Source organism: Alosa pseudoharengus, unplaced genomic scaffold (genome assembly GCF_046254945.1).
Source record: "Alosa pseudoharengus isolate Yale_2024_CS ecotype anadromous, Long Island Sound unplaced genomic scaffold, YU_APseudo_1.1 YU_APseudo_1.1_scf_3, whole genome shotgun sequence".
Classification (NCBI taxonomy): domain Eukaryota; kingdom Metazoa; phylum Chordata; class Actinopteri; order Clupeiformes; family Clupeidae; genus Alosa; species Alosa pseudoharengus.
In genome coordinates this window covers 14,389,549-14,414,548 of record NW_027468718.1, presented here as the reverse complement: position 1 = coordinate 14,414,548, position 25,000 = coordinate 14,389,549, and the positions used below count along the sequence as shown (strand labels likewise).

The 25,000-nt window shown below is 43.8% G+C and overlaps 2 protein-coding genes across 5 annotated transcripts in view; one reads left to right on the top strand and one right to left on the bottom strand.

Moving 5' to 3' along the window:
- Positions 1-9,490, bottom strand: part of arhgef7a (Rho guanine nucleotide exchange factor (GEF) 7a) — a 30,252-nt gene extending 20,762 nt beyond the window's left edge. For 2 of the 4 annotated variants that reach the window (XM_076263254.1, XM_076263253.1), the window contains exons 1-2: positions 9,155-9,490; positions 7,576-7,659 (exon numbers count right to left, since the gene is read on the bottom strand). In XM_076263254.1, coding sequence (XP_076119369.1) covers positions 7,576-7,659; positions 9,155-9,319 — 249 coding nt within the window. In that variant the 5' untranslated portion in view covers positions 9,320-9,490. The remainder of the gene's footprint in view (positions 1-7,575; positions 7,660-9,154) is intronic. The other 2 variants (XM_076263251.1, XM_076263252.1) reach the window with 1 other exon arrangement.
- Positions 9,491-16,215: 6,725 nt separating this feature from the next.
- Positions 16,216-25,000, top strand: part of aff3 (AF4/FMR2 family, member 3) — a 41,074-nt gene continuing 32,289 nt past the window's right edge. The window contains exons 1-2 of the mRNA XM_076263249.1: positions 16,216-16,393; positions 20,298-20,342. Of these exons, the coding sequence (XP_076119364.1) occupies positions 16,325-16,393; positions 20,298-20,342 (114 nt within the window). The 5' untranslated portion in view covers positions 16,216-16,324. The remainder of the gene's footprint in view (positions 16,394-20,297; positions 20,343-25,000) is intronic.

Genomic DNA, 25,000 nt, shown 5'->3' with positions numbered 1-25,000 from the left:
GAGCCAGCTAGGAGCCAGGGACTATGAGATATGGGTTTCCCTTTACTTTCCGCTCTGATTACAGATATGCCCCCAGAGAATGGGGGGGGGGGGGGTTGTACGAGTGTGTATGTGTGTGTGTGTGTGTCTCTCTGTTGTGCTATATCAGTATCTTTTTGTGACTGTGTCAAAATGAGTCTATGTTTGTGTGTGTCTGTGTGTCTGTGTGTGTGTGTGTGTACGTGACAATACTGCCCCAGTTGCGCAAGAATAGCCAGCCAGGTTCATTTCCAGCTGAGGCTCCAGACCCAGTCACGTTGGTGGAGATAACAACGGCATTTCATCAGAAACCTGACACACATGCAATTCATTTGCCCTCCTGGCACAATGACTGTTATAAAGCCCTACAAAGCCAAGGGATGAGTGTAAAAACAAGCCCCCTCATCCAGCTAGTCCTAAAACTCACACTAATAGTACAACTAACACAACTAATAGACAGCCTCAGGACCTTGCCACCCTTTCTCAAACAATTGGGCCTAATCAAATTATAAATGCAGAAAAACAAAATGACTTATCATATTGGACTGAAACAACAAAAAGACAAAATAAACTTTGGCCCTAAACAGAGAGTACACTGTGGCAGACTACCTATTCACAGTCACTGATACCAGACAGAGAAAAACCTTGACCAGGTACAGACTAAGCAATCATAGTCTAGCTATCGAGAGAAGACTGTGCATCAACTGCAACCAAGGTGCCATAGAAACAGAGCTTCACTTTTTGGCTAAATGCTGCTAATGGAAAGAAATATGAGATCAATTCTTTCCTAAATTCAGAGAAATGCTTCCAGACCTTCAAAACTTTAAGGATCCAAGTCTAAGAATATTATTAGGAGAGGAACAAAAGAGCGCAAGAGTCGCAGCAAGATATGTAGATGCTTGCCATAAACAAAGGGAGTCACTTCATCAGTGAAGCACACAAAAAGTCAAACACATCCACACACACACACACAAACGCACACATTGCCACACACACACACGCACACTTACATGCATTCCCATCCACACAATCACATACACACACACTGCCGTTGCAGTAATGTATGATGCATGATGTTTTGTTTTCTTTCTTTACACACTACTATGTACATGTATGCTTTGGCAATACAAATTGTATTTTTTGTCATGCCAATAAAGCTCAATTGAATTGAATTGAATTGAATTGAATTGAATTGAATTGAATGGGAACAACCAGACCTGACTGGTGACTGAGCATGTGTGTGTCATATTTCTTTGTTTCTATAACTTCATTACCCTGGGAATCCAGAGTTCTCGCGGAAGCCTTTGCTCAGCGAGAGACTCTGGCAACGAGTAATGATGCACGTAACTTTTGCCCCTTGCATCGCGGGGAACCAATCACATCGGTGTATCTGATATAGGCGGGCCAGAGGTAAGCTAAACAGATGACAGACGTAGTGTTATCCAATTGTGTCGAAGTCCGGAATCAGTCAGTTAACACTGATCGTATAGTGATATCCAAATGCGTGCAGAGAGGTTTTCAAATGCGTGCTTGGTGCCGCTCCTCGAGTTGGGCCATTACGTTATTCGTGGCCAGACCCTTAATCTTTCAGATTGGGTCTGGTCCTCCAGGCTATAACTTCATTGAATTCAACATAGAATTTAAGAACCTTGAATTGTTGCGGAACGGAATGTGATGTTAGAATGTTCAAAAACGCACGCCTTTAAGGTTGTTAAAAAAACCTCTACTGTAAGGTCATGTGCGATAGCATCATGTATTAATATGTAACACTTTCTAATTAGCATGCACACATTTGCAAACATGCAATTGAAGCCCTTCTGCAAGGCACAACAACACATTCAGTAAAGAATGCCTGTGAGGAGAAACTGGCTGTAACTAACATCCTGAAGCCTAATTAGAAATGAATGACTAGCCTTGAGTGCTGTAAAGTAGCAATTTGCACAAACAACACAGCTACTGCTGCAGCAGTTAGATTATACAACACAATCGAAATGCTATTGTCAATGCTGCCAATGACTGGCCTTTCTATTGGCCTCTGTCTACCCTATACCATACTACAATAAGACTATATGATACTACACTGCTAGTATACTATACAACTAATATACTATACTGAGATACTATAGCACAATATTATTCTCACCCCTTTTTACTGCATTCATTCAAAATACAAAATCAAGTATGAAGTGCTACTGACTTCATGTACCAGAGCAATGCATGATGGGCCTCTGCAGTCTTGTTTATATAACTTCTCTGCACTGAATCTAGTTGACCGGCTTTAATATTAATGACTGGTAAAAAATATGAGACTAGCAAAAATACATGACTATGCTATGGTGCAAAAAGTGCCTCTTGATCTGGCCAGTATTCATCTGCATCATCACAACTCACGTTCACAGAGAGTGTGTTCATCATATGGAAGACAAACACACAGCCTTCACAACTGAACTGAACCATGAGGTCCCGGGTGATTCTCACCTCTCAAAGTGTAAAAGTGACTCTCACACTCCAAATTCAAACACACACAATTAAAAAAATAAATGACTGCACTCCCACTCTATCCACAAGCCAAGGTCTGTTTTTGTTCCCCAAATTCCATCCTGATCAGTTTCTCTACATCTGTCAGACGCGGTGAAGAATCACTAAGATAAGCAGGAACTAAGCTCAGCTGTCCACTGCCTCATGCATAAATAAGAACAAGTCCAGACACAAAAGCCACAATTTCACCACAAGGAAATCAATGAGCCTTTTAAAAAAAGATTCCTACTAAATGACACACATGAGTTATTAAATGTGTACACAAAGAGTCAATATAGATAAATCTCCATAGAGGACTGAATGCACAAGTTCATCATTGAAGCATGTGAAACAGTGAGCACAGCACAGGAAAGGGGACAGGACTCATCACCCAAAGACTGGGAGGGGTCATGCACAGATATTTATGACCGCCGCTAGCGAAGCGAAGCAAACCCGAAACCAAAAAAATGCCGTTTTTCCTAAATAACTACCTGAACCGTGGCACCGAGGATGAAGAATTTTTAAAGGTATGTTGGTCTCAAGGGCCCACATCAACCTAGCCCATAATCACTCATTTGTGATTTGCACCCCCCCGGTAAAAAATAAAAATGCAATATCATTCTGCTTTAATCACCCCTCTCTTCAGTTAAGATGTTCAGAACTGTACCAAATTTTGTGTATGATTAACCTGACATTCTCTGGAGGTATGCCAAGTTTCGTAGAATTTCATCCATGGGGGGGGGGGTCTAAAAAAATTAAGTTACGTGTACATTTAGTGACTGTACACTCATTGGCCTGTAGATGGTGGTGCACACATATACACATGCACTCACACACACAGACACGCACATACTATCTGTATCGGCAATTAGAACGGCCTATACATAATTACAAATTCAGTAGGATTAAAGGAAAACAAAATATTCATCATCATTTGGCTGCATTACCAGTATTGGTGTTACGTATATATAGTAGTTTGTCCACCAGATGGCACATCGTTGTAGTGAGACATAATTTTGTTGGAAGTTAAAAAAAGTCTAAAGTGGGTTTAGAATTGCAACTCACCGAGTGGTTAGTGGTGTTCGTTGATGTTCCAAAACAAGTAGCGTAGCGAAATACAGTTTCTGTCGTGTTTTATTTGGCATTTTGTAAAATCCCATTGATTTCTGTTGGAAGACTCATTGCACGTTGATATTACTGCGCCACCGTCTATGCTTCAGGCTCAAATATTGAGCGGAAGTTTATACACGGTTGTGAGGTGTCTGAAAAAATAGTTCCACAATAGCAAATAATATTTGATTTTAATAATCGACAATCATACATTATACTGCTACCTTCTGCTTTTCCCAAATACAATGCAGCCTACAGGTGTACCTTTCATCAGACCAGTTGCGATAATGGACTGTGATGAACTGCCCTACTTGTGATTGTTTAGAGATTTTAAAGGTTTTATAACAATGCTAAAAAAAATTTGGCAAGTGCTACAAATCTATTCACCTTTGCAGCGCCTGTAGGCTACTGTCTGTGCGGCCCGCAAACACACATGCCAAACAAGCATACACAAAAGTTTCAAGAGTGGGGGATGGAGTAGAAGATGGAGACAAATTGATTAATGTGATTTATTTTCGCGGAATGGATGTACAGGACTCAGCGGCGGTCATATTTTGTACCACTATGTGGTACATCTAGTCATCTGCATCATAACAGAACACTAGGACTAGAAGGAGTCGTCTGCACCAAAACACTAGGATGGGTCATCTGCACCCAAACACTAGGAGGGGTCATCTGCACCCAAACACTAGCATAGGAGGGGTCATCCACAGCTAGAACACTAGGACTAGGAGGTCATCTACACCAGACCTGACTGCACTGTAGTCACACTAGAGACGTCATGGCCGTCATGCTAAAACAGCCAAGTGGGAGCCCTCAAGGCCACCGATCCTCACCGCACAAAGGGAAGCTTGTCTGGGCACCCCCCAGCTGGGGCCTGAGTACTGCCAGCCCTGCCCTGCCCAGCCCGGTGCAGTGCAGCACACACCAGCTCTCTATAGAGAGACTGAGGGGAGGAGGAGGAGGAAGGAAGGAGAGAGAGAGGGAGAGGGAGAGGGAGAGGGAGAAGAAAGACAGAGTCAGACAGAGATAGTGCAAGCGGCTCAGATGAAGACAGACAGAGAAATAGAGACACAAATATAGAGACGAAGATAGAAGATATACAGAGGCACAGATATAGAGAGAGGGGTAGAGATGAGGAGGAAGCAGCAAGAGGTGAAGAACACATGGAGCCAGCAGATGAGTGAGAGAAAGAAAGACAGACAGGCAGACTGACAGGCAGAGAGAGAGAGAGAGAGAGAGAGAGAGAGAGAGAGAGAGAGAGAGAGAGAGAGAGAGAGAGAGAGAGAGAGAGAGAGAGAGAGGCACAGCCTGAGGTGCTGCAGGAATGAGAGGGTTGAGAGATATTTCTGAATCAGACTCAGCTGGAAGACATGGGGGTCTTGTCTGAAAACCCAAACAAGGCGACAAGAGGGGAAGTGGGGATGCAAAGCCTGACCCCCTCAAGCACACTCCGACACACCCCAACAATCCACACTTATCACAAACCATCAGACAACACTTCCTTATTGTTTGACGGCAAATTCCACAGCCTGAGCAGATCCTACTAAGCAAAAGCAGGTGGTGTGTTTGCATTTGTCTGTGTGTCTGTGTGTGTGTGGTGGGGGCTATCTACCATCTCTGCTTATCTGAGAGGCTGAAGAATGTGGTGCTGGGTCTGCTTTAAGATCACCACATGGGCCCCAGTTAAGGCCACATAGCTCCGGAGGACAGCATGGTTAGAGGGGCCAATGCCCACTGACCTGAACAGGAGTATATGACCAATCCCTCAGCACTGACAGTGCAATCCCCATCATCTGAGGACAGAAGCAAGACAGTAGCAAGAGGAGAACTAGGGGACAGATCAGGGCCTGAGCATGCATGGCTGTCGGATCAGAACCAAGTACCAAGACCCAGGTACACACAAGAGTCAGCAGCTAACTTAGTAGTCTTGCACCTTGACTGGCGAGAGTTTGGAGGCAGCCAGTGTAACCTGCGTTGTGTCGACTCAGCCATGCACTAGCCTGGACTCCAACCCGCAAACTGCAGCACCTCGGATCGGTAGTCGAGCGGCCGCTAGCCCTCTCAATAGCACGACTCTTCAGCTGTCAGGAGGGAGGTTTACACAACGCACATACTGCACTGCTACCTACTGTTGCTGGGGGCTATCTACTGCCTATTGTTACACCAGGTTAATGCAAGGAAGCCCTTCACAATACAAGAATTACACTGTAAGATTAACGAATCTCATAATGTTGCATATGTGTGCTGTGACTCTGTTGTCTGTGTTTCCTGCCGAAGGTTAAATCTAATGAAGCAATTTGGCCTATGGAGGCAAGCGAGTGGAGGGACACTAACATCTAAACACCAAATTACCTGATTGAATTCCCGCGGGCCCTCAGGCTCCGAGTACATATTATACACAGAAGCGCTGAATCACCCTGTCCCTATTAAACCATAAAAAGCCTGGCGGGACACCTCCTAATTGCTGTTGATAGCACCTAATTTGATATTTTGGGACTGAAATATAAACGAGAGAGAGAGAGAGAGAGAGGGAGGAAGAGAAAGAGGCTGGATCACGAGGTGATAGATGTATCTAACTCCTCCACTTTCCTCAAGATCCTCAAAGATGTGAGGAAAATGTATGTTTTCTCCATGAGAAAAATAAATTAGCTGATAAGTCACCGACAACAACAAACGAAACGTAATATCACAACCAGGGCAGAAGAGAGGCAGATTTCAGTGGTAGTGAAGTGGTAGTAAAATAACAACCTAAATAGCCTTCGTAACAGAACTGTGTAAGAGGACCCCGGTGCTATGACACTATATGAAGCGGCATCCATCTGGATTTGGGGCCCACCCCGCTCTGTGCTACAGGGACCCCAAACAAACATTAAACCACCAGGCCCATCTGCCACATAATGGATGCGCATAATGCACGGCTGCCTGGCCCTTTGTGCCTCACCTTTAACATACAGGCCGTTTCCTTATGCCTGCTGGGCTATCCTTCATATCAAGACTATGACTAGTGTTTTGTCATATCTGGCTCCAATGTGACTCACTTCCGAGTAAAAAGGCTGGTCTTGAAGGGACAAGTTTTGGTTTAACAACATACTTTCTTGCTAAGCTTACAAAAGGTTAGTAAGGTTAATCATTTCTAGCTCATATATCTAATCCCAAGATAAAAGAAGTGCTTAGAATTCTGAACATGCAATTATAACTTGGAATGCACTTTAGGTTAGTTCATATAGATGGAGTGAGACAGTGTGTGTTTGTCAACAAACATACAAATAGTTGTGTTGCCTTGAGTGTAATTTGGTGACTCAAATGCAAGAGTAAAAAAAATCCTCAGCCCAACCGTTTGACGTTCACCTTCTCTGACATTTTCAGCAAAGCAGATCCAGGGTAAATGAAGCGATAATCTTTGCTTGCGGCCAAAGTAATGACTAGTTACTGTGCCTAGGCTTTGGAAGAGGTCAGTGGGAAGAAGACACTACAAGGCCACGCGCAAATACACAGAAGAGGGCTTTAGGATAAAGTATTCTCCTCGGCAACAGATGTAGAATACGACCGTAATAACAGAATTCAAAGGCAACCTAATGCTACACAATGTTACAATGTGTTCTTAATTGTTGCAACTGTTGAGGCAAATATATATCAATGTCTCGATGGTGTTAGTTTTAAAGGCTGGCTGATCATTGGCAAAACAGGGCTTTCTTTCAGATAGCTGCATGAGACTGCACTCGGACCAATTCAGCCTCCCACGGGCAGTCTTCATCCCATGTCCCCTTTGTTGATTGTTTGCTTGCTATCCAGCATTACCAGTATAGTCCGAACTGCTCTACCCCCAAAAGACACAAGCTGCTGGATAACATAATTATCACACAGACGGAATTTGTGTCAAACCAATTTGCTTAAAACACACACATGTATACATATATAATAACTTACCTCGACCCGAAACGCGGTGCAACCTTTGAGAAACTCCTTGATGTTGTTCAAGCACTCGTTGTCGTTCTTAGGTTCCTGGTAAATCTAGATTTTAAGTAAAATAGCAAATTTTCAGGAAAATACCAAGTTAGACGCGGGTGTGCTTTATCCCTAACCTCGATAACCATTCAACAAATAAGAGGACGCGAGCCGAGTAGACTTGGACGTAGCGTCCCTCGCCTTTCCAACATCTCTTGCACTCAAACAGTCCCACGAACAAATCCCGTCTTAGGGAAGTGAGGGGTAGAGGAGGGGAAATGACGTTTTCAAAAAGGACACCACAGAATGGCACTGCGTTACTAAGTAGACACTGGAAAGGCGGGATAGATGAATCCTTATTTATACAATCTGAACTCTGCAGTGGTGGATAGAGGATTACTTAAAATACTGAAGAGAAGTAGAAAATCTGAATATGTGAAAGATCACATTTTCTGCATACTTCTGTCTAAATGTATTATGGACTGTGCAGTAGCCCAAGATGGGTTGGATGGGTTGAAGTTAATTTATTCGATTCTGTTTAGTCTGTCAAAATATACACAACCATCTTTTATCAGTTGCACAGTTCTTCGTGATTTGTGTCAAATGTTGGCCAAACTGGATTGTCGTATATGCAGCCTGTGGTGCTAAATGTCTGGATGTCATTTCACAATCACATGTGCTATCCTCCCATTTGTCCTTGGCCAAAAAATAACAACTATTCGTTCAGATATCTTTTGGGGTAGCCTGTTGTCCAGTTGGTATTATACTATCAAACTTGACTATGACTGTGAGACCAACTGTGTGCACAATTGTAGGGGCAAACAATGTTGTGTCATGTAGCCTGTAGTCGAAGAAACCGACCCGACCCCTAAAACTCTGCCCTGTTTCTTTAAATGTGGAAAGGGTCCTTTGTGCTGTCTTTTCGCAGTCAATGGCGGCCCACGCTTGTAGCCTATGTGAAATGAATCTGTAGCATCCGTTAATCTGTATCATATGTAGGTTACATTCATGCAAACCACTCCGAAAACCCGTGTAATGCGATTTGCAAGGGATTCGCCCCTGGCAGTCAGGTTACGCTATGTCGAAATAGATAGGCTCGCAAATAATTGTCTATATGGAATATAATCGTGGACTACACGACAACACGCTAAAATCAATGTCACGATAATGTCATGATATATGAGACTTTTCCCTATAAGCCTGTTTGTCTGTTGGCTACAACAATTATCCTTTCTGTGGCTTCCCGCAACAGACCAATATTTACGCGCGGCTCTGAAAAAGGCTCGCGCTCAACACCTTGGCGCATATTGGGCTAGCCATAATGCGGGGGTAATGTGTTGACTGTGTGTGCTGCTGTCTTCTGTTGTTTATATCGGATAATAACCAATGTGGTTGTGACCTACAAAAATATCTAGGCTATTTCATGAGCCAGTGGACTGAGAGACACAGGATATTCAGGCATTATGCCGCGGACACAGAAAGCGGCTGTTTGGATAAACACACATACACATACAGAATGAGCGGGGCTATGCGGCAGGATGAGCCGAAATCATGTCCTTACTTTCTCTGTAGTGCCTGGACGCAGTCGCTCCAGCAGCCTGCATAAAACCACCCCATCTTTTAACGATGTCTGCAAAAAACCTTCGGGGTCCGAAATGGTCTTTTTCGGCGATTCCAGCACGCCGAGGGTGATGAGCCATGTCACCGTCTGTTCAGCCGGATTCATGGCCACATTGACGACGAAGCCTCAACCAGCGGTGCGTCGCTAATAAAAAAAAAAAATCCTACCTCTAATGAAAATCAGCCGTTCGTCAAAATAAAAACCATCTCCTCGTTAGGTAAGCTATGTACAGGGCGCAAAGGCAAATAAACACTGCCTAGCTTTCTATGGAGGCAGATGACGCCTCTTTCCTAGTAATGAGCCAGCCAGGGTCTATTCTCCTCCGATTTTTTCCTAGCCCACTGGCAAGCTGTCAAACGCCTTCCCCTGGAACATAACAACCTGCAGCAGCCGCCACTCCACATCTTCCGGCAGATGACATCACAGGCTCGAACAGGTCCATTTGTCTGTCCGGCCAGAGTGAACCTCAGAAACTATTTTTCATGCTACATTGATACAACCTACATACGTTTTTGCATGATATACGGAGCCTGCCACTGGAAGGACGAAGGAAGAGTTTTGAATAGGGGGTGAACAGTGATATCCATAATGCGGTCAATCAGTAGGCCTATGTTAATTTAGGATAAAATCTCTCAAAGCACATGTCTATGTGTAAAGCTTGTATGGTTGTAGTCCATAGGCCGAGCCCCAGGTTCACATACCCAAAAACTGTTTTTTCTAAATAACATTCCAACATCATTAGTTATTTAAAGTCATTGGTCTAACCTCTCTGCTATGCTTAAATCCGTGATTTATATTAGCTGCTCCTCATCCCAATTTTGTTTATTTATTCATTCATTCATTTGCTTGTTTAGCGGGAGGGTTTTCATAATTTCAACATTGGATATTCTGCCACACATTTCACATTCAAATTCAGCGCGATTCCTAATGTCGCGTTTCAGACAGTATCCAGAAGGTGGCACTCTTTTGCCTTGTAGTCTGTTCTATTGGCTTCTCCGCGATGGCTGCCTCACATACTTGACCCTGCGGGCCTGCGGCAACCTATCGGTCCCTTTTCGTTTCGTCGACATGTTTTTTTCCCTTTCCTAGGAATCATTTGCCGTTCCAGATGAAGGTGTATCTCCAGCTGCAAGTTCATTCGGACTGGACACTGCCAAAGAATGTTGTTGTGGTAAGCATACTGCAGGCCAAAGAGGACTTGCACCACATTAATGACTTGGCCCTTTAGACTGAGTGATGATAGATATGATAGATATTTTCTTTACTTAATGATTTGATTCTGATTCAGATCACATACTTTTCTGTAAATGGCCTACCTATTGAAAGTCTTTTGGACACTCTATGTCCCAGTCCAATAACCAGTGGGCTTGTGAACAGTATGTACTGTTGTGACGCACAACACTGAACAAAGGTCTGGTCTTAATTATCTCTCCAAAGAAAAAGCTGGTTAATAAAAATAAGTACAGATAACCTACGCAACTGCAATCTAAATCAAACAAATGCCATCTGGAGTTAGAGAAATCCCCTAAAGGCTCCTTTCCTTTCCTGTGGTGTTTGTGGTAGGCTTTGCTGTTTACCCATACTTTTCCATTATCAATACTCTGATGACTTAGTGTGTCCTTGTTTTGACCTTGTTGTCTTTACAGCAGAATACAGTGCAATTGTAAATGGCAAGGGAGAGATACCTTGGGCATGTACTGATTGTATAGTGTGTGTGAGAGAGGGAAAGAAAGAGGGAGAAGTGTGTGTGTGTAAGACAAAGACAGAGAGTAGTGTGTGCGCGCCTGTGCGTATATATGTTTGTTTACATCCCCTCCTCCCCCTCACCTGTAATCCTGTGGGCCCACCTGGAGGAATCTGCATTCCCTGCTGGTAACCATGGAGACTAAGGGGGGTATGTGTGTTGGTTGGCGTGGAGAGAGGCACGCTGCCATCACGCAGGTGAGCATCGAAGGGGCTGGAGACGAAGTCCTCAAAGGCCCCCTAAGGGACGACCTGGTCTCCAAGGATCCGTTGTAACCAAGGGTGCCACCTCAGGGACTTCCCCTGCTCTGCTCTCTCTCTTAACCCGGCCTCTCCCCTCCACCCCCTTTCTGCTGCCTTCATGGTTTAATTTTCACTCTTTCACACTCTATTTCTAAACTGTGCTTTTGAAAACTACGAAACATGTTATACCTATAAGGTGCAGTCAGGGATTGCATTCACATTTGTTTGTGTTTCTGTTTATATTTAAATGTATTAGCAGACACTTTTGTGCAAAAAAAACCCTACATTATATTTTCAATATAATTTCAACGGATTTCGATGTGACTTGGTCAATTAGTCATCATTTAAGATGGAAAGGATGACTATGGCTATTTCTTTGAAATGGAATAGACTTTTGCCCATTCTCGTCGAAAGCAGGATAAGTCTGGACTAGTAGTTCACGGATCAGAGATACAGACCATGTGGAATAAGGAAGTACGTATATGCGTGGGCGCATACTTAAACTCTTTCATCCACTTTCATTAGGGGGACGTAACAGTTTTCATCATGGTAGGACAACTCAACTTTCCTTATAACTACCCCTTCTACACACACACACACACACACACTTACACTTACTCCACCTTCTTTTGAGACCTCCTCTACAGCGCCGACGTGTGAGCAAACAGATTTTTATTGATTTTTATTACTCTTTTATGGCTGTCTTCTCATCTCTGATTTATCATAATGCACCAGGCTCCCGCATCCTGTGTGGGAGAGATAATAACTTCATAACTCACAGTAGTGTTCTGACTTCTGCATAAACACACACACACACACACACACACACACACATGCAGGCCCCATGACATGCACCGCTCGCCACTTTGCCTGTCATCTACTCAAATAGTGAGAGCCTTTTAAACAGGGCCTGTATTTATGTGTCCCCCTCATTCTCCTGCATCAGAATAAATGGACATTTAAAAAAGACAACACGGAGAACTACCTGCTATTCTCTTTGCACTTATCCTCAAAGAATATTATCTCATAATAAAGCTGTTTGTTCACTGCTCCAGACTGAACGTCATAAGAAAGACATCCAAGTTAACTTAACTAAAGAAGTATCCAAGAAAAGGTCTAACAGCAACAACAATAAAAAGCGGAAGGCAGAAAGTCTCTTTTTTCAAAAAATAAGCTTTATTTACACAATGGGGCCTGTGGGAAAACCCGTACTAGTCTTACATTTCCTGCACCACGTAAGCCGTTCATTATTCCACTGTTAGGTTGATACAACCACGCAAACACACCTACTCTGTTCGGTTGCACCTCAAATGCTATCCATTATCAGTAGAGAGAGAGAAGTGGCAACGCTAGCAGCAGAGAGAGTTGACTATGTAGCCGTTGTGGTTAGGTGCGTTATTTTTATCCCCTGTATTGAAATGTGTTGTGTTGTGTTTCGGCTGCAGGTGTTGTGGTTGCAGCGCGGCATGGCGCGGAGCGTGGCGCTCCCCCGTGGCAGTGAGGGACGATGGAGGGGTCACGGACATCGCCCGGCACCGCCTGAGTTATGACTGCAGGGAGGAGGGAGGGAGGCAGGAGAGCCACATCTGGACAGATAAGCCACAGGAAGACTGATGCACTCCCCACCTGCTGAAACACACACACACACTCACACACTCACACACACATACACACACACACACACACACACACACGCGCACACACACACACACACACACACACACACTCACACACACACACACACACACACACACACACACACACACACACACACACACACACACACACACACGCACACACACACACACACACACACTCACACACACACACACACACACACACACACACACACACACACACACACATACACACACACACACACACACACACACACACACACATACATACACACAACACACACACATAGAGATATATAGAGATACATACACATACACATATACACATAACAAACATGCACACCCATATACACATACACACATGCAAACACAGACTTGCACAGAGACAAACACTCACTGAAACACACACACACACACAGACGCTAACAGTATGTGTGTGTGTGTGTGTGTGTGCGTTTGTGCGTGTGTGTGTGTGTGTGTGTGTGTGTGTGTGTGTGTGCGTGTCTGCGAATCTTTGAGTATGTAGTTGCCTTGTTCTTTGACACCTTTCATTCACTCGTGTCTGTTTTGGTTGTGAATACCCAGCTTCACACCTCCACAGCAGCACATATTCTCACTATGTTTCACAAACTCACCCACAGTATACAGTCTATAATTCTGTTCCTGTTGCTCCCTTGTTCTCTCTCACACACACACACACACACACACACACACACACACACACACACACACACACATTTCTGGCAAATTACTCTGGAAATTGGGCCTGGATCCTTTAGAGAACCCCCCCCCCCCCCTCATGAAATACGATGAGAAAAGAAAGAAATAGGAGGATATTTCTGAAAATGATGACTCACAGTTAGTTATTCACTCGGCCCTCATGCCAGATGTGCCGATATGAGGAAGCAAAACAGCATGTGTGTGTGTGTGTGTGTGCACATGAGGGTGTGTGTGTGTGTGTGTGTGTGTGTGACTGCACATGAGGGCGGATGAGTGTATCTTGAGTATGTTTGTTTTTATGTGCATGCTTTTGTAAGGTCAAAGAAGCCAACCACTGTGTTTTTTTTCTGCTCTTTAAATATTTGTTCTCACTGTCTATAGATCATGGCAGTTGTGCCACAAGTAGGACAGTCAAGATTCGGGAGGATTTCTTCAGACAGTGGTTGGAGTCTCTTCAAATAAATGCAGATATAACTCTACCCAGTTGTGATGTGATGTTGGGAGTATCTGTAAACTGTTTCGTGGCCAAGATCTTTCTCACATTTATTGAGGAACTGCAAAAGAAAGATGGGCAGACCTTGCAGTACACATGGCTGATAAACATAACTCCCAAAAACAGGTCCTCTACTTAGAATTACATGCTGACCAACGAGCAACTGGAGGTCAGAAAAAGCATTTCAAGGAAGGCATCAAGATCCACTTAAAAAAAAATCCAGAATCCTGGGAAGCCCTTGATCAAAACAAAACCGCATGGATAAACAGTTAACATGAAGGAGCCGCGTTCCGTGAAGACAATCTTCAGCAGGCTGCCAGCGTCAAGCTGCAGCACAGAGAGAAGAAAGTCCCCACTAAGAACAGGCCCACATTCCACTAACAGCACCTCACTGCTAAACACTTGTGGTCACAGAATTGGCCTCTTGTGTGTTTGTTTGAATATTTATGTGTAGGGTTTAGAGGGTTCATATTGTCTGTCTGTCTATGTGTGTGTGTGTGTGTGTGTGTGTGTGTGTGTGTGTGTGTGTGTGTGTGTGTGTGTGTGTGTGTGTGCATGTGTGTGTGTGTCTTTGTGTATGTTTCCCATGGGGAATTTGGGATAAGCACTTGTAATATTGCACTGATCCATCCCTCTGCAGGTGTCCCTCAGGGTGGGGTCCAGCACCAGGCAGGAGAGGAAGGGTGGGTGGGGGTGTCCCCCAGAAAAGAGCACCAGAATCCGGGGCCTGCTCAGGACTCAGCACCCCACCTCCCCAAGGTTCCCCAGGACCCGCTGGCACAACAGTCAAACTTAACCACAGGAAACGTGACACCTTCCTCTGAGACATGTTGCTGCATTGCACTGGTGAGAGAATGGCAGAGAGAAAGGGAGAGAGAGAGAGTCTGTGGTTTAGAGGGGAGGGGGTGTTTTAAAGAAAAACAAAGATGTTGGTTTTTTATTATTATTTTCTGGGCCCTGGGAGGTCAAGAGATGAAAGCATGTCTTTCATTTTCATTGTGGAATTGTAGGCACTGGGGCTCTGCCTACACACACACACACACACACACAGTCTCTCTGTCACATAATCACACATACACACAGTGTCTCTGTCACCAAATCACACACACACACACTCCCATGTGGGCCTCTCAGTGTATGAGATCAATAGACTGAGACAGTGAAGGTGTGTCTGGTCCAACATCACCATAAATCTCCCTCTACTCTACTAATGTGCTTCTCTCAGATCTGTTTCTGCTACCTTGTTTTTTTTAGGGTGTTATTTATGGTGTTTAGCGGTGATCGATAATCCAATGGCACAGGACACAGTAAAATCACCACAGCATAGTAATGGGGAGAACCACACATTCTCTCTCTCTCTCTCTCTCTCTCACTCACTCACACACACACAAACTTCCACATTCCCACAATACACCACGTTTTCTGTCTCTTCCAGCGCGTTGTGTATGTGTCTGCAACATATTAGTAAACCACAGACCCCCGCCGATTAACCACACACGCACCCAGACAACACTCTGGCAGCTCTCAGCGCCACGACAGCGGGGCGTAAAACGCTATTTATGATGTTTTCCCGTCTATATACTCCGCTGTGTCGGAGTAGCGAATGAGACGCCGGCTGATGCATGGAAATCGTTCTCCGTCAGAGGGAGGGATGTCTAGGGGGAGAATGAGGGTGGTGGTGGGGGCTTCCTCTGTCATATCTAGCAATACAGGCAGTCTATACTGCCCGGCTGTAATCTGTTTAGTGTCCACTCTTCATCACTGAAAACTGGAGTTGAACTGGAGATGCTCTTTACTAACACAACACAGCACGGGTATTTTGAGAATAACATGCACTCGATTGGTAATTGATGTCCAGTTGATGGTCATTAATCACTTTCATTCATCCAGTTAATGGAGGGAAATCTAAAATAATGTAGCCTAAAGCTTTTCCTTGAAATTACCAATATGTCCAGATTGAGTTTTTAATTCAATAAAAGGACACGCTATCCGTTTCCAGACTGGTCGGCTGTTATGTGTTGTGATTCTGCCCTCCTCTGTTCCTGAGTGTATCATGCAAGTGACTCGACACCGGGGGACTGGTGAGCGCGAGGTTCTTTCGCTGGCCCGCCTCCACCCTTCGCAAGCTCTTACGGAAACACCGTCTCCGTGATTCTTCGATGCGTGACACCCTGACGCTCTCGGCAGTCCGCGTTGTGCGCTGATTGTACGCCCCCGTGCTGGCTCGGTATAGCTTTACTGAGATGGGCACAAGGATCGACCAGTAAAGGAAACATGCCGACTGTGTTCGGAAACAAGGGGAAACTTGCAAACGTTTGCTGTATGCTTCGACACACATTTCAGGTGAGGCTTAGCTTATTTCCCATTGTAGTTTTTTCCATTGTCAGACCGCCGTGCTTGCGTTCTTGAAGAGTTGTCTATTTATCTGTCTGAATGGAAAAGGTTTTGTGGTCGGTTTTAGTTTATCATGATAGCCTATCATTCAGCACATAAGCTGTTACATGACAAAACTCCCTATCTGAAGAATAAGATATGCATCACTGTCTTGGAAATGTTGGACGCACAACTTCTAAATCCAGGATGTCTTAAAATGCATTTAGCAAAATAGGTATTCTGATATTTAAATCCCTTATGTCTTGGTGACTGGCTGTGACACCCATGTTGATTGTAGCCTTCTGTGGTTTGACAGTTTAAACGATTTCCGTCTCAAGTGACTCGTTTGAGTTTTCTTACTTTTTCAGTTTTGATTTCTGACGGGGGACAACTTATTTGTAGACACATTCGAAACATATTCAAATTTGAACTCATTCGCCAACAGTTTCTAAAGACAAGCTGTATCAAGCAAAAGAAAGCCGCTGCATAGCTTTTAACATTGTTACATCATGTTTATGCTCTACCGTGGCGCTTGTGGGATTTGTATTTGCCGCTAGAGACCAGCGCCTGTCAGGGGATTCTCGCTCTCTTCACCTCTAACTTGTGCTGTGCTGTTGCTGATGAACGTGCAGGACTCGTTCAGATGGGCAAAAATATCCTGAAGGCAGAAAGGGATGAAAGCTCTTAGAGTCAGAGTGGAATTTGAAGCAGGTCGATGCACGTGAAATAAATTATTGTTGACTCTTGAGTATTAGTGTGAATAGTATTGTATATGTAGTATAGTGTGTATGTGTGTGTGTGTGGTATGACACTGGATGACTTAGATATGTGCATAAAAGATTTTGAAGGATTTTTATTCTCACCAAGTGTGACAGTCTCTCTCGCTCTCTCTCTTGCACACACACACACACACACACACACACACACACACACACACACACACACACACACAGATATAAACACAGATATATTCACACAGACACACCCACCCATATACTCCTGCATTTACCTCTTTTGTTACTGTCTGCCTCTCTCTCTCTCCCTCTGTATTTCTTGACTCACGACTGCACACGCTGCTGGAACAGCTCATCTCTCCGTCACACCGGTGACTCATTTAGTCAGACAGGAAGAAATATTAGGGAGGACAAGAACAGGCTCAGGTGTTAGCCGAGAAGGAGAGAGAGAGAGAGAATCAGAGAGAGAGAAAGAGGAGTCTGCAGAAATGTAACAGGCAAAATAGAGATAGCTGAAAAGGATGGGCAGCCAGAGAGACTGGTGAAGAGTGTATGCCATAAAAGAACGAGCACATCCAGGCTGTGTGTGTGCGCACAGGTGTGTGTGTGTGTGTGTGTGGAGGAGTGCGTAAGTCAGAGGGGAGTGAGTGACAGAAAAGTAGAGGAGTGAAACAGGGACAATAAGAGAGGAAGTGTGTGTAAGTAACAGAGGGAGAGAGAGACAGTGTGTGTGTGTGTGTATAAATAACAGAGTGTCTGTGTGTGTGTGTGTGTGTGTGTGTGTGACAGAGAGAAAGGAAGAGAGAAAAAGAGAGAGTGATTGAGAATCAGGAGAGCATGTGAGCAGCTGCACCACCATGATCGGATCTTGTGTTATCTGGTGTGATTGTTTGAATATGAGTCAGAGCTCATATCCTGCGCGGGGCCAGGAGGTTCTGGCGCTGTTGTGGTCCACTTCAGCAAACACACAACATGGCTGCAGGGCCGCCGCACTGGGGAGCCCCAGTCTGGGGGGGCGGGATGGGCACTGCAAGTACTATGCCAAGGTATGCAGGCTTCCCAGGAACACACACACACACACACACACACACACACACACACACGCTTTGTCAAACTGGAGGCTCTATTGGTGCCTATGATGAGAAAGTTTGATCTTGTGCGTGCATGTGAGCACACACACACATTCACCATTCACCACACACACACATACACACACACACACACACACACACACACACACACACACACACACACACACACACACACTAATTGCACTAGTTTTATGGAATTGTACATTCTCTGTGTGTTCTGGTAGAGTGGATTATGCAAAGACACATACAGGAAAACAGCAACAGAAACACAATCACACACACACACACACACACACACACATATTGCATGGAACGGTAAAATTCTCCTGGTGGATTCTTCTGGTGTACTGGTTTAACACACACACACACAAAAACACCAAACACACACGCAAACACACACATATATATACACACACACACAAACACCAAACACACAAACACACACTTACACACACCTGCTTTCTGCTTCCTGGCTGTCAGTAGCGGGACAGGATCACTGAGGTGTGAAGGCTGGATGGAGAGATGCACTGACAGTCAGATGGCAGGTGGAAACATTCATTAGCACAGCATCCAGAGAGAGAGACCAGGGAGACCAGCTGACTCTGAAACGGCCTGGCTCTTATATGGCCCTGATATGGCCCTGATATGGCTCTGATATGGCCCTGATATGGCTCTGATCTGGCTCTGATATGGTCCTGATATGGCTCTGATAAGGCCCTGATATGGCTCTGATATGGCCCTGATATGGCTCTGATCTGGCTCTGATATGGCCCTGATAAGGCCCTGATATGGTCCTGATATGGCCCTGATATGGCTCTGATAAGGCCCTGATATGGCACTGATATGGCCCTGATATGGCTCTGATATGGCTCTGATATGGTCCTGATATGGCCCTGATATGGCTCTGATATGGCCCTGATATGGCTCTGATATGGCCCTGATATGGCTCTGATCTGGCTCTGATATGGCCCTGATATGGCTCTGATATGGTCCTTGTCCAGTGTGTCCCACTGTGTCCCAGAGTCATTTCCTACCCAAACTGTATCTCTATACTTGTTTCAGAGGCACTGTTCTGTCTGGGGCCCCTATGTTTAAACCCACCCTGATCTTGGTTTGGTAACATTCTTTCTTTCTTTCTTTCTCTCTTTCTTTCTCTCTTTTTTTCTTTCCTTTTTTTCTTTCCTTTTTTCATATGCATTAAGGCCTCTCTGTTGATTGTTTTTCACATGTTTGTCACTTGGCATCCTTAACATGTTTATAAAATATACAGTGAAAGCACTTGATTTGTCTCAGTTGTGAGAAATGTTGATGCTTTAGGCTTTAGCGTTTGATTGATCGGTTGGCTTGGGTGCACTCACACTGGCGAATCAGACCACCAGAGACTCACAGGCTGATCAAAGACATGACAGAGATGTAACGACTTGATGACGACCTAGATGTGTACATTTGAATGCTGCTGTTTATATTTGAAAATTGTGTGTGTGTGTGTGTGTGTGTGTGTGTGTGTGTGTGTGTGTGTGTGTGTGCTAATGCTTGTATGTGTGCACAGCATAGGTGTGTGTGTGTGGGTGGGTGCAAAGGTGTGTGTGTGTGTGCAATACTGTATGTGGTAAATGGTAGGATGTGGTGTACTGCGAGTGCCTATGTCTGTGTTGCCGCCTCCCAGGTATTTGAAAGTGTCTCTGTGCAGTGCAGAGACGACCATGCACCGGGTGGCTAGCATCTTTCATGCATATCTATTTCCAGTTGTTTGTATGTGTGGCTGTGTGGTTGTGGTTGTGAGTTTTAAATCATCCGTGTTACTGCTTAAATAGGCGAGTGTGTGTGAGTGTGTTTGTCTCTCTCTCTCTCTCTCTCTTGGTGTGTGTGTGTGTGTGTGTGTGTGTGTGTGTATGTGTGTGTGTGTGTGTGTGTGTGTGTGTGTGTGTGTGTGAGTGTGTTTGTGTGTGTGTGTGTGTGTGTGTGTGTGTGTGTGCGATAAAACGTTGGATTATTCACTTCTATAACACTTTTTTGCCTATTTGTCTGTCTTTGTCTTCTCATTTACAGACCACAGGAAGTGAACCCAGCTGTGGTGCTCAAGACCTTCTAGGGGTAAGAGAGAGAACACAGGAGGGAGGGGGGGTTCAACACAGGGACTCTATTATGTGACAGAAGGTGTGAAGGTGGAGTGAAGCTTTATGTGACAGGACTTTATGTGATGTGTTTGATGCAAAGCTTCATGTGTGAATTTATGTACATTCTTCTGTCTTGCCGTGCTCCGTCTCCAGTAGAACAGAATGTGCATTCAGTACATGCAGTTTCGTGCTTTTATGCAAACTACGTACCATTGTGTAAGCGAAACAAAATAATGAGAAACTAGTTGTGGAATAGACAAGATAGAGGAAGAGGCATAATGTGATGTCATAGATACATGTAGTATCTGTTTGCACCTTGAAGCAATACCCTGTACCTGCTGTGCTTATACGCGATAACGTTTTACATCGTATTCTCTGCACATAATGGAAGATCCTCACATGAAATGTCTTTTGATATTACCGGCACATTTTATTGTATCCTCCTGTGGGGATTTCTGTGTTGAACAGGATCCACCTTTTGATGAGATAGTAGGTAGCAGTGATGTGCTCCTATGGCACTTGCCTTATGTTATCGCAAATATGTTCTTGTTAAAAACAAAGAGATGATTCAGGGAGAGAAAGAGGTAGAGCAAGAAAGTGAGGGAGGAAGGAAGAGATGGAGGGAGGGAGGAAGAAAGATAGCAAGCTTTCTCACCTGGGAGAGCTGGTTGCCGAGTGAGGAGCGAAGAGAGGGATGAGGCAGGGTCCTTGGTGACACGAAGAAGAGGAGGAGGACGAGGAGGATGAGAGCATGCGAGAGAGAGAGAGAGAGAGATAATGAAGCAAGTGGATGAGTGGAGGGGGGAAGACTTCAAGACTGCACTCCAGAGGGACAACTGTGTTTGTGTGGGAGAGATTGCCGGAGGACAGGAATGAATAGGTAGAGACAGCAAGAAAAGAGAGAGAGAAAGAGAGAGAGAAAGAGAGAGAGAAAGAGAGAGCAGGAGTGAAGGAGAAAGGTGGCGAGAGAATAAGAAACACCCACTTCGTCTTAACTGTACATTTTGTTTGGCGGGGTTGTGGCTGAGTGTTATTTATGAAGGCCAGGGCCTCGTTTGGGCTCCTCAGTCCATTCCATCATCCTTCCTATTTAATCTAACACTGGACAGACCTCCACCCCCCACTCTCCATCATCCTACATGTCCACTCCGCATTAGCTCCACACATCTATATTATACACACATATCACCAGCACATCTCACATCTATATTATACACACATATCACCAGCACATCTCACATCTATATTATACACACATATCACCAGCACACATACACATATTATACACACATATCACCAGCACATCTCACATCTATATTATACACACATATCACCAGCACACATACACATATTATACACACATATCACCAGCACATCTCACATCTATATTATACACACATATCACCAGCACACATACACATCTATATTATACACACATATCACCAGCACATCTCACATCTATATTATATACACATATCACCAGCACATCTCACATCTATATTATACACACATATCACCAGCACACATACACATCTATATTAAACACACATATCACCAGCACATCTCACATCTATATTATACACACATATCACCAGCACATCTCACATCTATATTATACACACATATCACCAGCACACATACACATATTATACACACATATCACCAGCACATCTCACATCTATATTATACACACATATCACCAGCACACATACACATCTATATTATACACACATATCACCAGTACATCTCACATCTATATTATACACACATATCGCCAGCACATCTCACATCTATATTATACACACATATCACCAACACATACACATCTATATTATACACACATATCACCAGCACATCTCACATCTATATTATACACACATATCACCAGCACATCTCACATCTATATTATACACACATATCACCAGCACACATACACATCTATATTATACACACATATCACCAGCACATCTATATTATACACACATATCACCAGCACATCTCACATCTATATTATACACACATATCACCAGCACACATACACATCTATATTATACACACATATCACCAGCACATCTCACATCTATATTATACACACATATCACCAGCACATATACACATCTACACTACCAGTCAAAAGTTTGGAGACACTTAGAAATTTCCATTCCAATCCATTATAGACAGAATATCAACTGTGATCCTTTGCATTGTTTTTTTTAATCAGGGCAGCTGTTTTCAGATTACATTATGTGCTTACAATTGCAAAAGGGTTCTCTACTGTTGTAGAAAGAAATGGCTGATCTTTAATGCAATATCTACATTGCCCATTATCAGCAACCATTCATCTAATGTTGCAATGGCACATTCAGGGCTCTATTTTAATGGTCTAAAACGGAAGCGCAAAACGCAAGTCACTTTGTGGGCAGATCTTGGGCGCTGATGCTATTTTACCGGCGGGATAATTGACTGTTGCGCCCGACACAAATCTAAAATGGGGTGGTCTGAAGTAGCTACATTAATCATGGGTGTGGTTTGGGCGTAACGTGCAATTTTTTTTTATTACATACAAAAATCACCATACAAATTATAAAAAATAGGGGTACAGAAATTCAACGCAAAGAGGACATAATATCAGAACAAATACATATAGTTCTGTCAGCTTTTTCGGCTGTTGAGTCCAACAATAGTGTCCATAGAATTTGACTTTTGACCTTTGACGTTTTTAAAGGCTGGTTAACACTTTTGACCTTTGACGTTTTTGAAGGCACAGGTTAACAAGCACGCTTGTTCTATAGCTGATTGCTATGGCAGGGGGGAGCCAGAGGGGTGGCTCCGGGTGGCACAGGCCACCCTTGAGATTCGATTGGCCACCCCAGGTGCCACCCCCAAATCCTAGTCTACGATTGGCCATTAACATGATCTAAGGCGGGACCTTTCTTCATGCACTTGCAGCAGTTTGAAGTGTCAGACGTTAGAAATGTAAGTGGCAAACATGCTTGCCTTTATTGGCCTACAGGCTACTGCGTGTTCTAACAGGCAAAGATATCTATCTACCTATTGCACCTGCCAGTGCCTATTTATCTAATCACACACCTAAGTCGTCGACATTTGCTAGGTCATTAAGTGTTAACTGTATATACTTTTGTAAAATGTATGACCATTCAACCAGTCAAGCATTTGTTGTAAAATATTGAAATTTACACAGCCATTTTTGCTTAAATAATTCCTGAACGCAGAGCTGGACTGGTTATCTGGGATACTTTTTTTTTTGTCTAAAGCAAAACGTTGAACATTTTATTTAATTAATAATTTGCCCAGACTTGTGATCATATTGAGATTCAGGAAGATGATCCAGTGCAAGATGAGTAACTTGTAGGTTGCTCACACACAATACACTCCCTCATACCAGCCTCAAGTTTCTTGAGAACTTTAATGATCAGTTTATTGAGAACTTTAATCATCCAATTGGAACACGTGGAACCAGTTATGTGGTTGCTCTGCAACATTGCTTAATCTGGGCATGCATTGACGATGTCAGAGACTTGTCTCCACTTTGTACCACTTGACAAGTTCAGTTGTGACTTTTTGAGTGCATCTCTGATACAGTGTTTAGGCTATGAGATGTAACAGGAAGGTCAGCATAGTTGATCTGTTTGCAGGTTATGGCATGTCTCCTAGGCAGACTCAAACTCAAACACTGTCCACTTAGTCACACTGTCCATAGAATAGAATGGAATATATTTTAATATCCCCATGATGGAATTTGTTTTAGCACAGCATAGCCCAGGGACAGACAACTTAGATAATTAACTTTAATACGTTTGTTTATTTGTATTTGCATTTTATTCAAATACAAAGAAATGTTATGTGAGAGTAAGGTATTTGTGTTTTTTTGTCCTTCAATTTGAGTATGGTGTTTGGTGCCTGGTTTCCCTAATGTATTTATGCTAATTTCACATCTTGAGCCTTTTTCTGTTTATCTGGATGTTTTGCCTCATGCCACCCTTGAATTTATCAGTGCCTCACTAGTGCCACCCTTGTTAAAAATGTCTAGAATCGCCACTGATGACCGGCGTTCTATACATTATCCCTCACACAGCATAGACATATATTTGCATCACATATAGACACAGAGACATATATTAGACATAGGCATGTTGTATTTTATCAGCACTTATAGACAGACCACTAGACATGTATTATTAGCACCTCATTTATGTAACGTAAAGTGTGCTTATTTTTGTGTATTGTGTGGGGATGGATCTAAGAAGGGATGCAGAATCTGTGCTGATGGGTTCTGGTGACAAGAAAAGGTCAGCCACAGAGTGCTTCTCATTCCATCATCTTAAGAGGGAGAGAGGGATGGAGGGATGGAGGGAGGTATAGAGGGAGGGGTGTTGGAGTTTGGCTTCTGCTTTATGAATGACTCATGGCAAGAACACTCTGAGTGGCCTCCAAAGCTTGTGTGTTTGTTATGAGTGTGTGTGTGTGTGTGTGTGTGTGTGTGTGTGCGCACGCATTCCTATTTGTGTGCATATGCATATGTTTTGTTTGTAGTACCTGAAGTACAAACCTGTTTTTGTGTTTGTGTTGTCATCAGCTCTCCTCTCTGACTATATATGTGTGTTTGCACACGTG